Source organism: Cephus cinctus, unplaced genomic scaffold (genome assembly GCF_000341935.2).
Source record: "Cephus cinctus unplaced genomic scaffold, Ccin1 Ccin1_scaffold0143, whole genome shotgun sequence".
Lineage (NCBI taxonomy): Eukaryota > Metazoa > Arthropoda > Insecta > Hymenoptera > Cephidae > Cephus > Cephus cinctus.
In genome coordinates, this window is record NW_014332873.1 from 697,462 (window position 1) to 713,955 (window position 16,494).

The window sequence follows — 16,494 nt, forward strand, 5'->3', positions numbered from 1 at the left end:
TGGACCACCAGCAACACCATAGTCATCAGCATTGCCATCCTCGCCAAGCAGCGCTTTTCGATCAAAATTTCGAAATTTCTTGAGCCGCAGGATCACTGACCCCAAGATACAATCTGCAGGTTCAGTGGAGCGTATCCAGATTTCTAGCCTTTCTCGTGAAAAAAAAAAAAAAAAACACTTGGCACGTTATTTTACACATTCGAAGAATATAGGCTATATTTTGAACAGATACAATTTTTTTTCGATTATTAAAAAATTTGAATTTTGAATAAGGATTATTTTGGCGGGCTCCAAGTTGCACGAAGATCTTGGGCTTCTTGCGGGGGATGTGTATGTATGTATATATTCGTAAAGTCAGAAAATTGCAAAAGGGCGTAATTGAAAACGCATTAATCCGAGCACCCTTATTCTACCGTTTAACTCCCCGACGGCTTTGACAACTTAAGCAGCCCCTTAAACCTCGCTCAACTCGATGTAATTTATGAGCGCCGTGGGTACCGCAGGGACCGTCAAACTGCCATGTGGCAACCCCCGTGCACGGGGGAGTCAGGGATTACATGGCGATAAATAAATATGTACCTTTGCACAACCACCGTGAAAACGATCCCCCGGATATACCCATAGCTATGCGAATCCGCATTCTTGCATCGCTATTCGAATAATTTTACTAATCTTATGATAAAAATATATTCGCTCTAATGAAAAACCGACCGATCCATCTGGTTGTGCTTACTTTTATTATAAGGACAAAAAAACGTAGCCGTTACAATATGTATCACCGGATAGGTACGTACAATTTTACAACAACAGTATCACAACACGAAATATACAGGGTGAACGTCTAAAATGACTTTTTAGACGCTGGCGCACGATTAGCTATCCGTGTGTCGTTAGGTAGGTTTACAGCGTGAAGATCAGACATATGTGTGACATTGCAAGTGATCGCCTCTTAATTGAAATTGACAAAAATGTCCGCCACCGTGAATTTAATTCGACGGTATTCAAAGAGCGCCAGTAAAATAATGTTACTTCCGATCGGTCATCGAATCGACGCTCTATAGCGTCCGCGCGTGTTAACTCTCTATTGCATTACGGGATTTAATATTTTTCATCTTCTTTTTCGTCCCCTCAGACTCGCCTGGCGACAATCCGAAGAAAACATTCGTACATCTTCTCCGACCCTGTACCACTGTAATATTCGTCGACATCGTTAAGTCCTAGCTTGGAGTAAATAGTTATATAATAAATAAATACATAAATATCTTTAATCGTTAAATCGTTCCTTGTGCCGATTAGATGCCATGCGTTTAATACCTTAATGTGTACCCTTAAGTGTTGGAACTTTAAAGACTATATCATACATCATAAGTACTCAAGGTAGAGGAGGCCGTGGCCGTTAAGCACTAATTGTAAATAAACCTCACCGTACACGTATCCCGTGTCCTTCCCTCTCTCTCTCGCTCTCGTTTAAACACGCGAAAGAACAAAGAAGAGAAGCGCGACGACGCCTTCGCGAGAATCGAATTTTACGTCACAGCCTTGAAACGTTCATTTCGAATAGTTCATCGGTCGTCGGGCATGACGATGTTGTCTTCCGTTTCGGGACGAGAGTCCATCTTGGTTCGGACCCAGGAAGTGCTTCAATTCTTGTACATGTCGCATAGTACTTTCTCCATGGGAGTGTTGCCGATGGTTCTGTGAAAGTAGATCAGCTCCACCCTGGCAGCCGGCACGCATCTCAAGAGCGGCAGCAACAATAGTAGTCTGCCAAATCTCGCCGGACTTCCGGGCTGCTGCGCGCGCGCATGTTGACCCAACATCACCTGAGCTTGATCTTGCAGATTTTCGATCTGACTCGAGTCCTTGAGGCCACGTGTCTCTGTAACATAGTTGGGAGCCAACAAGGTAGTGTAAAGTCCAATTGCACGTGAACCACGCTGACATTCTGATCTACGCAAACGGATCATCTCGTCTGAGGTACAGGGACTGTTTTAGGACCTTGGACAAGTCTAAAAAAAACCCAGTTAGGAACGAATGATCTCACCTGGTCGAAAGAGTACGATGGCCTTCATACAAGCGAACTCAGCAGGGTCGACCAAAACAGCCTTGTATCTCTGAAGAGTGTCATGAAGATGTCGCACGTCGGCAGCGACCTGACTAGGCTTCCCTGTTTGAAGATGATGCATGCCGTGGTGGGAGTGGGGGTGGGGCGAGAGGGTGAGTGCCGTGAGTTCAGCAGCGCTGAAGAGCGGCGAGGACTCCAGAGGGAGGCACCACTGCACGGCGTTCAGGAGGAAGAGTTCAGACCACGCTTCCTCGAGGAGGATGACCTGGTCCCTGAATGGCAGACTGGCGAACGACGGTAGATTCTTGGCCCACTTGACGGCCATGAAGAGGAGTCTCGCGCTCGTCTCGTACACCGTTTCTGCGCTGGCTGGCGAGTAGAGGGACGGGACCACCGGTGGCAGCTGGGTACATCCGCTCCGTTGGGGTGTCAGCGGCTCCTCGTTGGTCACGTCTATACTGTCCTCGGATCCGTTTCCTGGACAGTAGTTTAATTCGACTTTAGATCCGATTTGTAGCAGCAGTTAGTTGTCCTGGACTCTGGCGATACTTACCGTCGTCGACGTCCTGACGGGGAGGAGTCGCGGTGGACGTTGAATTCGACGTGGGTGCTACGGCCGGTAGGGGTAAGGGTGTGGCGTATCTGGCCATCGCCAGGGAAACGGGTGGACTGTAACGAAATTATTATGGAATAATTAAGAGGGGATCGTGTTGATCGGTGTGCGTAGCTCCCATTCTACGTGTCTCTGTAAAAACGAACGAGCGCGAGCGTAGTGGCTGGAACGATTTACGTAGCAGACTTCGTTTGTCAGTAAGGTCTCGCGTTGTAATTCATGCCGTCACTCGGTTTAATATTTTTTTTTATATGTCACTCGTGAGGTCGCGATACGCGGGGGACAAGGTTCGCGAGGTCACAAGACCTAGGGTTCTATAGGGAAATATATTCTCGCAAATGACGTTCGCTCGTTCGTCAGGCACCAGAGCAGAAGCCAGGCCAAGCGAGGGGATTGACAGTGGAGAAGAGTCCTGTCAAGAGTTCTCAAGATTCCTTTAAATTCCTAAGGATTTATCAAGATGGCGCAGAGTTTTGCTACGTGCTACATGGACTTGTGCAAGCAGCAGAGGCTGCGTCCACTTCCGGTGATATGCGTCACTCTGCCCCATCATCTCGACTTTACGACGGATCGAGTCAAGATGGACGACTGGGGTCCTATTCTGAATTCCCTGTCGCTCGATCGTACCCTGAAGTCCATCAGCGTGCGCAGCAGATACCAATGCCGGAAGCCTCTGGAGGAAGTCAACTCGGAGGATAAGGCCCGGGCGATTGGAAAAGCTCCAGTGGTCTTGACCCGTTTCCTTCTGGAATGGCTGTCGCACAGCGTGGCTCAGTGCGTCAGAAATTCAGTGGCCCTGACCAGCCTCGAGCTCGAGGGTATACCGTTTCCTGCGGATTGCCTTGCGGTCCTGAGCGTGGGTCTCGCCTCCAGCCAGAGCCTGGAGCATCTGTCCCTGCAGAGATGCTACATCGGCGACGGAAGTTGTCAGCTGATTTGTCGCACCATAGCCGACGTCCGGAGCATCAGGTCGCTCAATCTGGCTCAGTGCGACCTCAGTTGTCAGAGCGGCGCTGCGGTGGCTGCTGCCCTGTCAAGGCAGAAGCTGTCGCTGTACCATGACACTTGGAAGCAGTCCCTGAGGTATCGTGAACCGAACCTAGAAGCGATGCCAGGATTGCGACGACTCACTCTCAATGGGAATCCGAAACTCGGGGACGTCGCCGTGAAGGAAGTCCTCGAGGTGGTCAGGGACAGCTTGTGGCTGAAGGCGTTGGACCTTCAGAGCTGTGGTCTTACCGATTCAACCGGATATGACGTACTCTCTATACTGGGTAGCAACACCACTCTGACAGTGGTGGATGTCCGATTGAACGGGATGAGCGAGGAGTTGATAAAGGAAATTGCTGCCAAGTTAGAGAGCAACAACGCCAGCGGCAGGTCAGAGTATCGCTGGCTGGTTTTGCCTCAGAAAGATAAGAGAACCGCGTCGGCCGGTGCCAAGAGAAATGCTTGGGAGAAAAATAAAAAGATCGAAGGCACCAGACCGAAGACTGCGAACGGTCCGACCAAGAGGACTTGTCAGGCAATTCTGCCAAGAAGGATCATAACGTTGCCAAATTTACCCAGGAAGCCGAGAACGGTTCCAGCGCCACCTTCGACGCCGAGTCAGGAATCTGAGCTGGAATCGGCGACGAAGTCTCAAGAAAATCAAGCGAAGCCGACCTTGCACCTAGATCTTCAGTCGCAGATTTGCCCAGCAACGAGCATGGAGGTGCAGGATGAACCGGAGAACAAGGTAACGGAGCGAGAAAAAGATACGAATAAGATCGAGGAGATACTGCGGCAGTTGTCCGAAGCAAGATCGGAGCACGAGCGTCTCCTGGAGGATATCAAGAGGAACGACCTTCTTCTTGAAGAGGAAAGAATGCGTAGAGAGTTGGCCGAGGCGAAGCTTCAGTCAACCAAGAACGACCTCCTGGACCTGGAGAATGCTCTCAAGGAAAAGGAAATGGAGACTCGCGGCTGCCTGTTGGTCAGCCAGGAATCGCTCAACGAAATTTGTTCGTCGTTCGATCAGCTCCTGGAGATGCTCGACGCGGTCACGAGGCACCCGAATACCTCGAGGACGGTTCTGGAGGAGGACGTCGTGAGGATGGACATAAAGAGGCAGGTGGCTCGGTTGATACGTAAAACAAAATCGGAGAATCTGGAGAGAGGATATTCGTACGATCGTCAACCGGAGTCATCGGCGAGGATAGTCGAGACGTCCCGGAAGTTCGTGAGATCTGAGCACGACGTGAGGTCTTCGCTTCCGCCCATAGCGCCGATACACATCGAGAGAAAGATCGGCGACAGTCCGGACGTCGAGACCCCAACGCAGGAGAGTCGCCGTCGTCGGGGAAAAGTGAGCGACATCCCTTCGCCGCGCGAGAGGGCGCGAGCGATTTTCGCTCAGATCATAAATGGCGACTCGGTACTGAATCTTGGCTCGTACGTCAGCTGATTCCGGAGTCGCACGTGGAAGAGAGAGAAGATGAGGGAAGAGCGTGCGAGTCGAGTTGTACGGAGAAAAAATTCCTAGCAAAGTCCCCTTGTCTCGGTGAGGGCTCTGAGCTTGCATAAATATCGTTATCGTTAAGAGGCAATGGGTTCGAGGTTATTTCGACGGCGTCGTGCTGGCGTCGGCTACTTTGCTTTTAACGTTCACCCCTTGGTAGTATAGATTTCCCGTTAATTCCAGTTCGAAGCGCGTTACCTGGAGCATCCTGGCCTGTGGTCAAAGGTAATTTTTCATGACAGAGCATTCACGGCTCCGCTCGGCTCGCGGGAGCCAGTGCTTCGTCCCAGCCGACGGTTCACGACGTTCAGCAGGACGTAACGAAGATCAAACGTGGTAACGGCTCCTCTCTGCTGCCCGATTATCCACGAAGTGTATATCTCTCCTTTGTTTACACGCTCCCCTTAGTACGAGCGAATAAAAAATGAAATGCATTCCACTCGAATTCACCGGAAGCGACCAACGAGAGAGAATCGGTAAGTCGCGAGCTTCGATTTTTCACCGTGCGACCTCAGCTGCACCTGCACCCGACTCTCACGTGTCAAGCGTCACTCGCGACACGAACGCGCCGACCAATCGTCAGCGTCCTCACGACCGAGCCTGGCTCGATCTGATATTCGAGCCCAGAGTGGACACTTTATAAACTCACCCAAAGACACCAACGGCGACGGCAGCTTCGCGAAGTGCCCGTTCCTGATCCATCTCCACGAGGGCCTCCGGTCTTATGGTCGCCGTGTTCCTGGGTTGTCGCTCGTTCTGAACGGCTGCAACAGAATGAGTGGGCATCGTTAGCCAAACAATCGACGGGACTTCAAAATCTACAATTGATCACCGCGAGCGACTTTATTTACAGAATTCACCCCTTCGACCGACTGAATAGCCAGGCCGTCCATTTCAATTTGTATTCGAGTGCGATCCCGTAATCGCTTCTAATTCGTTGTCCGCGGGCCTTTTTGCCAGTCGCGAGTCGGCCCTGTCAACATTGTCAACATTGTCAAGACTGTCAAGACTGTCAAGACTGCCGACATAACCTCCCTGCGGCAGGAGGCCCGCGCCGTCCCCAATGGGGAAGGACGACGTCGCTGACAATGAAGCGAGGAGGAACGCCTCCCTTTTCGCTTTTCGAATCGACGTAACTCCGACGTTACGTCAGGAGACGCAAGCGTCTGCATATGACAGGATGAATTTAGCCGGACATCCAGAAATCGCATTCATTCTCTCCCCGCCATAAACTCCGGAGCGTTACGCAACTCCCATGCAAGTTATTAAGCCATGTGATTCATTTTTAATACGTGCACAGTGTCTGGGAACAACTCGAGAGACGAGAGAGAGAGAGAGAGAGAGAGAGGCCGGAAGCTCGTGGCAGAAAGGGGAGGAAGAAGGACGCGAAGAGGCTGCTGCGGCAAGTCAAGAAAAAAGCGTCGCGGCGCCGTCCGCGTCTTCCTCGTCCGGTTCGAGTGAGCAAATTTAAAAAAAAAGTCCGCGACTGACGTGACGCCGTCAGAGATACGTGACCGACGCCCGGCGTCGCGTTACATAATTTTCCAGCCGTTTAGAGAATCCAAGCATGAGCGACGCTCTCGAGTAATTCCGTAATAATAAAAACGTGCCGACTCGCTCTACCTTTCTGCAGGATGCGTCGCGTAATGGGGACTCGTCGTCCTCCTTCGCAGAGCGGCCGTACGGATAGGTAGAGAGAGAGAGCTGAAGAGAGAACGATAAAGAGCGTGAGCAAGACGGAGGCACGAGGAGATAGGGTCGAAGAGTCGACGCTGGCAGCCCTTTGCCACGGCGCCGAGCGTCCCTTTTTTTTTTCTTTTCCGTTTTTTCACTCGCACGGCAGATAAACGTCCCTGGACTCATTTGCATGGGGCGCGACACCGCGGGCGGTCTGCCCAGAGAGCCAGCTTAAAAGCGCGGCGAAACGCATCTCCACGCGCTGTACGCGCTGTACGCGCTGTACGCGCTACGGCCTCGGTCCCTGCCCTGCATACGTTTATTTCCTCCAATTAACCCTTCGGGCGCCGGGCCACGCGACCCGCGCTAACGACCGCACTGTTTACCAAGCCGATGGCGATGCTCCGCCAGGAGCGACCACATACGTTTACACACGTGCTCCAGTACCTATTACGTATACGTGTAAGCTCGCTTGGCTACCTATGTATTAGCGTGGCTGCGTGCTGAAACTGTTGTCGCCAGGACGTCGCTAGGCTTAATGGACGTGCTCGCGGTCGTTACAAGCTAACGATCTAACCATCTGAGGATCTGAGGATCCGGGGACGGCAAAGGGACCAGCGGCTCCGTATTCATTCGTAATTACACGTCAACCCGCAGATTTCGTTTAGGACGTCAGGCGGACGTTCGCTCGTACGAGGGCGACTTGGGCCGGCCCTGATTTATTATTACTGTAGAAAGGCAAATTCTCAAGGAATCCTTTCCCCGTCAATTTCTATTGGACTTCTTTGTGGCTGCTGTCGAGATGCCCGAAAATGGCGATTCGTCTCCTCCGAATCGTTCGGATCGTTCGAGCGACGTCTAGGCTGGATCGGGTGCCGAGGGGGGATCCGATCCAATTCCTGCTTACGACATCAAGTTCGGCAATAAGAAAGTTAGCGTCGTGCGAAACGAGGAACGGGAGTAGGGAAAAGAAAGGGGCCAAGAGAGAAAGAGAGGAAGAGAGCAAGAGAGAGCGGCTTCCCGCCAGGTGCGGCTCGTCTCGAAGAAAGTATTAAGAGTTGAATCGAATCGAGAGCCATGTTGCTCGTTTTTCCTCCCGCCTCTCTCTCTCTCTCTCTCACACTCTCTTCGGATTTCTCTATCCTTCCCTCTTGCTCCTTCTTACTTTACTTTATCGCTTTTCTTTCTGCTCCAACTGGCTGGCTCCGCCTCTACTCAGTTATTTATGTCGCGAACATAAAGGCCCGCTGTCGAACGACGCCGAACGACGCCGAACGACGCCCAGCGTCCTGATTGATCCTCGTATTACTCTCCGAGCGGATAATGTGCCCGGATCCATAACGTTGCCTATTCTACATTCGTCTACCTACACAGCCATCACCTGCGCAACTTGCCGCACGTTCCTTCCCCACCGATCTGTATCTCATATCTCGATATCTCTGCTTCCTCCTGTCCCGCGCATCTCCACGGTCCAGGTACTGATAAAAAAAGTTCAAAATTCGATGAGCAATACCCGTTCGGCCCGAAATGGCAAATATCTTGAAACACCCGATGCGAGTCACAAAGTACATTTGTTATCAGTCGCATTATTCTGACGCAATTATTTTCCCATGCGAAACTCCCTCCGGCGCGAAGACTCGACCTGCCACATTCTTATTATCTTATTATCTCTCTATGTTGATACTGAATCACTTACCGTCTTTGTTCATTCCCATCTGCATACATTTCTTCAAACGGCACGCCTGACATTGGTTCCTGTGAGCCTTGTCCACTATGCATCTTCCAGTTCCTGCCTGACACCTGTAACAATATTAAAAAATGCCGTTATCAGACGTTTTATTTTCTTTTAGCAATGCTCAGAATACACGATAACGAAGGTCGCGGAGCTGTCTTGGACGGGACGAACCCGAGGAACCGCAGGACCAGGGTGGACGAGACGAGCTCAGACACCGATTGGACGAGTACAGGGAAGAACAGGGTACACGCACTTGGCCAAAATCCAAAGTGCGTGCACGAGTGATGGTGTTAAATTCGATTACTTTCATTGTTGGGCTAACCCCGTTATCCCTCGTAGCCGAGGAACATAAAGAGGAAGTCCTTGGGGTCACGTAGCTTCTCCTTATCCTCTTAATCTCGACCAATCCCGCAGCATCCTGAACCCCCAGACCCACCGACCCCGCTGATACCGAGAAGCGCAAAACTTACGAGGGTCATGGGACTGGAATCGATTGAGCTATTTTTTTTTTCATCGATTAATTCGACCCACCCAGTTCAGCCTTTCCTCATTTCTTTGACGATCAAGCCACAGAGCTCCCTGCTGTTCGGTGCAGTTCGCATCGACACGTAACGCTTTCCGTGGACCAGGATTACGCAAAGGATCCTCCGCAGGTTATTGCATAAGGAGCCTTTTTATATCCAGGAACAATAAGAGGAGCAACGGGGCGGCGGGTGGCTGTGCAAGGACGGAAAACCAGGAGAAAAAGCTCGGCTGCGGATTTTTGGGCTCGCGGATCCGTGGCTACCCTTGGTGCGATTTGGCCTGACGTCACTCAAGCACCCTGAGTGCGGGAGAGAGAGAGGAGGAAGAGAGTCCCAGAGAGAACGGAGTGAATCACGTAGGAGCCAGGACGAAGGACTATCTTGTCCCGAGGCAGTGAACGGCGAACACTAAGGGTGGCACGCAGCACGCACCACGCTGCGTGCCGGCGGGGGTCGTACAAATTGATTTGCGTTCACACCCCAGTGGAGCTTGCAGACCTCACTCACCCTCCATTCACCCTTCAGAACCACATCATACATTTATTTACGCATCTCTCTATTCTTCTCGGCCCTTGCCGATTCTTTCCTTTATCGAGTTACGCTCCATATAACCGGAAGCATGTGTTCCCGGTTATCACGCCCGCCACTACGATTCGAACGACTCGCTACCTGGAACAGACGTATTTGCCCGCAGGACTGTTTGTTCCTTTTATTTGGCCAATCGTCGCCTGATCAGTGAACAGCAGCCCGGCGAGAGTCGCTGGTGCATTTTTTTAAATTTTTCCTTCGCTCCAGTTTCCATTTGTCATTTGGTCTCCTATCTGCGTGCGATTCGCTGGGAAATCGCATCGGCACTTTCGGCGTGTTACGTCGATACCCCATACGATCCGGGAGCCTTTCAATCGGCCGACAGAACGGGAGGCTGTGCGGTTCGTATAATCCCGCGATTGTGGGCGCGCGTCGCGACGCGTCGGGACGCATCTGTCGCTTCGAGGCTACGACGAGCCATCAACCCTCGCCCCTTCCGTAATTGGTTATCTGTGCGAAGGCTCTTCAGTCTTTACCGTATTACGGCCATCTGACAGGAATGGATCGTAAAGAAGAGAAGAGCGGAGAGAGAGGCTAAGATAAAAAATGGAAAGCAGAGAAGCAAAGTGGAGCATCCAATGTCGCAACGGTCGATAATTCTTCGGAGGAATCATTTTTTTCACGTATATCAATGACTAACGATGCGAATGTTTAATTTCCGTAAAAATTCTCGTGACTCAGCTACTGTCAATAGTTGTCAATGTACGACAGGTAACGTGGCTTTCGTTATGTTCTCAGGAGCATCGTCGAGAGTCACAAGAGAGACGTCACAATAGGCAAATCGACTCTCACGTGATGTCACGTACGCGAGTTAAATAATTGACAGACGTTTCGATTATCTCTATTATTTCGAATTTGTGCCATTTTTTTTCACCTGGTAGGACTCACTTGTTATTCAACCTAATGTAACGTGCTCAATGTAGATTAATTCACTGGCAAAGGAGAGATGAGCCTGGAGATTGACTACGTGTTGATCGGCAGAGCGTCGCTCGTGTTGTCACACCTGTTTCAACAGATTCCCAGGTATTCTTATACACGCCTAATGCGATAACAGCAATTGGCAACGATCGAACCTTAAGAAAGTGTGACACCGGGCGAAGTGACTTTTTTATACGGCCTCTTGGAGCTTTCAAATAAATTTACCTATTCCCGAGAGAAAATTATTATCCAGCATCCAAGATACCGGCTATCCTCCGTCCCGCGTCGTATGGACCAAATTCCAGTCACGCGCGACGTAAAAGAATTCTCGAATGAGTTTTCGAAAAAAAAAAAATTTACTTCGAGTAAATAGTTTATATATCAAGAACGCAGCATCTCGTATCCGAGGGTACCTCATGTGTGGACAACCCTATGTGGCTGCATATAGACGCATATATACGTATATCAAGATCCTATATATGGATGCTGCACGGGGATGGATCCAGCGGAACAGACAGCGATTCCGGCTGAGAGGGATTCGATGGAGATAGATGGGAATTCCCTGGGGATAGCTTTCCAGAAGAACCCACATCGAACCCATGGAGGCCATCACTTCCCACTAGGTCCTAGTCCGCTTCCTAGGTCCATGCGGACTCATGGACCCGTGCGAAGGGACTAGAGGCCTCGCATTATACCACTGTATTGTTGACGGTATTAACATGAACCCACTCGACTTGAACCACATGGCACCAGGACCAGTTGGGATCAACGTCCAACTGGCTTGTAAACGAACCCTAATTTTTCAACGATACCGTCCAGGCTCCACCGGGGGGGTCCAAGTGGTGCAGGGTTTGTTATGTACACTCGGACTGACCTGTAGATGAGCTTCCGGCGGACGCTTCTTTTGAAAAAACCACTGCATCCGTTACAGGCCAGGATACCGTAATGTTTTCCGGAACTCGTGTCACCACATACGACACATATGAGTCCAAGGCTACGGGGTGGTTTATTGCCGTGTTGGGGTTGCTGTTGCTGCTGCTGCTGCTGCTGGCTCTGACCAAGGAGATGAGGATGACCGTTGCCCAGGGCGGTGAGGTAGGGCGACCGTGCCAGAGGGAAGTCGGTAGGCACCCCGCGACAAAGGGGAACCGGACATTCCTGGACCGAACGGGATGCGTAGGGATCGTGACTGGATGCTGATCCTGTCGCTCCCAGCGGACTGTAGCGCTCTGGCAATCCTGGCGAGATCACGCTGCTCTCTCCGGAATCTGAAAGACACACGGGCCAGCAAGCTCAGATTACTCTCGAATTCGATCGGCACCGAAGGAACAGCCGCGAAAGTCGGCGGAACGTCAACATCGTGACCTATCGTCTGACCTGTCGACTGAAACAATACGTAGCTTTATTGTCGGGAGGATTCTATTAATAAACGACGTCTGTCCGACGGAGGCGACCGCGAGGACACTCGAAAACGTCAACATTCAACAATTATTATCTCGCGGCTCCATGCAGACTTTACACAAATGCCGTGAGCGGCTTTAATGAAAATAGCAAACCATCAAGGACGGGAATACGTTTTATTATGTTTTTACAGTCAAACCAGCTGCGCTCTTCTGGAGTGACCTTCCCTTAGGAAGAGTGACGATCGATTTCCCGCTGTTTTCCGATTTCGTGACAATTATGTCTTATTATTAGAAATTTACTAATTCATTTCCAAGCTATCGCACACGTATATTTCCTAAGTATCTTTTCTACACGGGCTAAAATCCTTTGTGGATTTATCGAGGGTACGTGTATGTATGCTCGGGGTGGGACGGACCCTTGAAAGGAAAGGGCAACATAAAGAGCCTTCCTGATGCCCTGCACCCGACCCTACGCTTTTGATTGATACACAAAAGTGGGGTCGGAGTCACGCGATTGCGTATAAATTAATTGCATTCATTTACTACCCAAATATTGTGGATTATCTTCTGATGGATTTCTGACTTATTCTCTATCGCCCTCCTTCCTGCGCCTCTACCCTAAAATACCCAAGTGCCGCCTCAATGCACTGCTGCGTTATTCCCAATGCTTCATCAGGGACGATCACTGTTGATTCTCAAAATGAGGCTCGTTGATTATCGGTACGTCGGAATATCAAATGATTATGAAAAATTTGAAGAAAAATTTATATTAAATTTCGAAATTTTTGTGGGAGATTTAATTTCAATTTTTTTCATTTTTTTTCTTACGCAACTGTCTTCCTTTTTTTTTAAATACATTTCCTTTGCTTCCCTTGGGGTTTACGCAAGGATTTCGCGAGTCGCTTTGGCAAACAGCATTTACATTATGAAATGAGTTCGTAAAAAGGCAAAGTATAAAGTGCGTCGCGACGCGTCACAAGGCATAAATATGTATAGGTGTTCAGAGACGAAGGGGAGGCTGGGGATCCTACGAGACATTCAATTCGAAAGATCCAAGCAGCAAGGGAACGAAGCGATCCCGAAGGATCCACGCGAACTGCAAACATCTGGAAGTCGACGAAATGCGATTTTCTATCAACGGGGGTGGCTAGTGAATTACTCGGGGTGCCGTCGACTACTGCCTGCCACTTATTTTATTAGTCACGATTTTCATTAAAGCGTGATTTGATGGAATTGTATTTATTGCTCTAACCAATAGGGTTTCACCCTCAACTCTTTGTATACCTATACTACAAACTGCTAGTGCTGCTTCTACCAGTACCAATGCACCCCCCATTCCTCCGTAAGTATTTCCCGAAATTTCATCCCCTTTTATAAATTCACAGGACTCACGGAATTACGAAATATATACACCGTGTGACATAAAAATATTTCAACTCCATAATGAAAATAAGGTCTGAGCCAATTTTTTCGAAATTTTCCAACGTCTTCTCGGTGCACCAAGAAGTGTCTCGGGTCTCGATTGCACTTCGCCTAAGTAAAGCTAGCATAAAAAATGTCACCCCTCTCGCTATCTACACAATAACTAATTCTCATTGCAATTTATCCCCTATTCGTTTATAAGCATCCCTCGATGATCCCATAACATGGGTCGCAGGTGGCGCCTTGGAAGCCGCACCATCCACCAGCATTGATATGCTAATGAAATTTGACACCCCTTGCTGGAAGCCGATTCGCCCGTCACGAAGTCCACTCGACGGAAGCCGATCGATGTATAATTTTTTTTTTTTCGTTTAACCCTGCACCGCATTCCGCTCGGCGAGCAACGACAATTTGATTACTCTAATGGCGTAACGTCGTTGCGCCCTGCCACCCCTCGAATTCGTGCCCCGTAAATAAGTCGCCCTTGTGGATTAAGTGCAAGGATCCTGATTATGAATTGCTGTACGAGCGGACGCGACGAGTCCATACGAGTGACCTTCCTCACGTTCTTCCGGTAGAAACCTAACAGAAGAGAGGCATGCCAAAAACCTCGAAATATAAAAAAAAATTTAATACACGAAATCAAGATATACCTACTGACGTTAATACTAAAAATATAAATCGTGTCAATGTTAATTCATGCGTGACAAATAGTATTGACTCGAAGTAGGTGAATTAGAGATCAACTGTGTATTCAAATTGGCACGTATGACATTTCACTTTTTGGTGCGCGGAATGATAGATCGGCACTTGATTAAATATTGGCAGGACGTCATTATCAAAGAATAAGTCTCTGAATTGAATTATTAAAGACATAGCAGGTAGAAGAACTTTTTTAAAAGGCTAAACGAGCCATCGGGATCGTAACGATAATTAGTCCGAATGGATCGATCGAACGTTAAGGTTTGAAAATCGTACCGTGACGTATGCTGAGCGGAGTCGTGGGACTTCTGGGACGATCCGAGCTGCTTTCGTTTTGCGACTGTTGACGTGGATGATGATGCTGATCATCCGACGGTCCACACGAAGTCGCTCCGTTCATGACTTCTTGCCAGTGACGATTATCCTGTGGACCCGGAGGTGGACCCGGAGGTGGACCCGGAGGTGCGCGGACCTACGGAAGAGATTCCATTTATAGCTTTTGGCTCGTGGGTTATTTCGTAAAGTCGCAGCCAGCACACTCGCACTCGCACCAAGTAGCACCAGGTGCCAGCCGAATGACACTGTTCTCCGCAAAAGAGTCTTGGATCCAACACTTGTCGCGGTACTGGAAAACTAAAGAGTTCACTCGCGCAGCACAGTCGGTCTCTGATAGTAGAAATCACAAGTCACGTGACACAAGCACTTAATCCTTTTTTCATATATTTTTTTTTTTTTTTTCACGATCTCAAATAATTCCAATTAGGATCTGACAATTTACCTACCGATTTCGAGCTCTGGACGATAGTTGCCGATCGGTGGATCGATGGTCCAGAAGGACCGAGAAGGACGATGATAAAAATAAGATGACGAATTACGGGAGACGTGATCTTCGACGGCAGGAAGGAACGTAAGGAGATGATGATTTTGGGATGCGACGGCGACGACAACGACGCTGGCATTGGCGGATGACGCCGGGCGAGTAGTCGACCTGTTAAGAAACGTCGACTGTGACGACGAGGCGATCGGTGACGTCGGCGTCCCGACGGCGAGCGTCCCGGTGCCGTACTCGCGATTGGTCCAAGCGTACTTTTGAAGGCGGGATCAGGAGGCACCGTGGGAAAAACAACAAAAACGGATACGAGGATTTAACCTATAGCCGCTACGTTTGATGTGGCGTCGAGGAGCGTCGCGGCGCTTGCGCGTACCCCGCTATGCGCTGGATGCCAGAATTTCTCCTCTCTCTCTCTCTCTCTCTCGTGCTTCTGTCTTGTTCATCCCATCTCACCCCACTACTATCCACTGCCATCCTATTCCAGCCCTCCTTCGCCCTCCTTCGGCCTTCCTCACCCGATTCCACCCTCGCCCAGCATCTTCGCCAGGATGGCCTCCCTCCCCTCTACCACCCCCTTCGCTCTCATCCTGATCGAGATCCACCACGGCAATTGTTGATCGTTGGCTGCGTAGGGCAAACCAGCTCTGGGGGAGCGAACGGATGGAGCCTCCGTCTACGTTGCCGAAGCAGCCAATTAATTGCAGCCTCTTGTCCTCCTTACTCTTCTGGCTTCTCCGTATCTTTTTCTTTACCTGCCCAACAGAGACAAAGCGTATGGATATATTTTTTATTTTATATTAATTTTACCAAGAGCCTTTATAAGATTTACTAGCAGCAAGGAAAAAAATGGCAGAAATGTAAAGGAGCAACAGCTGGCTTGGTGGTGCTCGCAGATTAAAATGATCGAGGTTCGAAGGATCAGCCGATATTAGGCTATGAGGTTATGGTGCTGGTAAGGATGATCGGAGACCGGGGCGAAGGAAAGATTGAAGTTGCGACTCCTGAAGGAATCGCGTAGCCCGCGTTGTCGTTCGGGGGGGAAGTCGGCGAATGGAGAAGAGTAGGAACCAACGGGAAAGGGGTTGCATTGGAATAGGGGTGGTTATCCGCCATGTTGGATTTCCGTGGACGAGCAAGCGAGAGCCCCTTCGTGGTTTTCCTCGTAATCGGCCGTCGGGGTGTAGCAGCTCCCACCGTTGCCAAGGGGTAAACAGGGGTAAACCACGCCTCAGAGTCCGGCGACGAACCAATGACGTCGAGACGTCGCGACGCTGCCGTCCACCAATAGGATTACCCTCTGACACGGTCTTTCGCCTGTCGCCGACTGTGCACACCCTCGCCAAGATGCTTTTCAATTTCGAACTCCCCGGCGCCTTTCCCTCCACCTCTCAGCCGCTCTGCGCGCTCTTGCTCTCTCTCTCTCTCTCTCTCTCTCTCTCTCTCTCTCTCTCTCTCTCTCTCTCTCTGTCCCTCCGTCTCTCTCTCTCTCCCTCGAAACCCTTTAAGCCTCCAGAC

At 50.0% G+C, this 16,494-nt stretch overlaps 2 protein-coding genes across 3 annotated transcripts; one reads left to right on the top strand and one right to left on the bottom strand.

Moving 5' to 3' along the window:
* Positions 1–218: 218 nt before the first annotated feature.
* On the bottom strand, positions 219–15,704 carry LOC107263272 (photoreceptor-specific nuclear receptor). 2 transcript variants are annotated; one of them, XM_025080589.1, is made up of 9 exons: positions 14,930–15,704; positions 14,424–14,619; positions 11,495–11,888; positions 8,552–8,655; positions 6,802–6,882; positions 5,828–5,942; positions 2,619–2,734; positions 2,045–2,542; positions 219–1,879 (listed from the first exon to the last, which is right to left on the bottom strand). In XM_025080589.1, the coding sequence occupies exons 1-9, from the start codon at positions 15,104–15,106 to the stop codon at positions 1,641–1,643; spliced, it is 1,920 nt and encodes a 639-aa protein (XP_024936357.1). In that variant the 5' UTR covers positions 15,107–15,704; the 3' UTR covers positions 219–1,640. The 2 variants fall into 2 exon arrangements, with proteins under 2 accessions (XP_024936357.1, XP_015585772.1); XM_015730286.2 differs by lacking the exon at positions 6,802–6,882 and having other exon boundaries at positions 14,930–15,703.
* On the top strand, positions 2,756–5,804 carry LOC107263271 (centrosomal protein of 78 kDa). Its single transcript, XM_025080588.1, has 2 exons — positions 2,756–5,220; positions 5,362–5,804. The coding sequence occupies exon 1, from the start codon at positions 3,139–3,141 to the stop codon at positions 5,122–5,124; it is 1,986 nt and encodes a 661-aa protein (XP_024936356.1). The 5' UTR covers positions 2,756–3,138; the 3' UTR covers positions 5,125–5,220; positions 5,362–5,804.
* Positions 15,705–16,494: the final 790 nt, after the last annotated feature.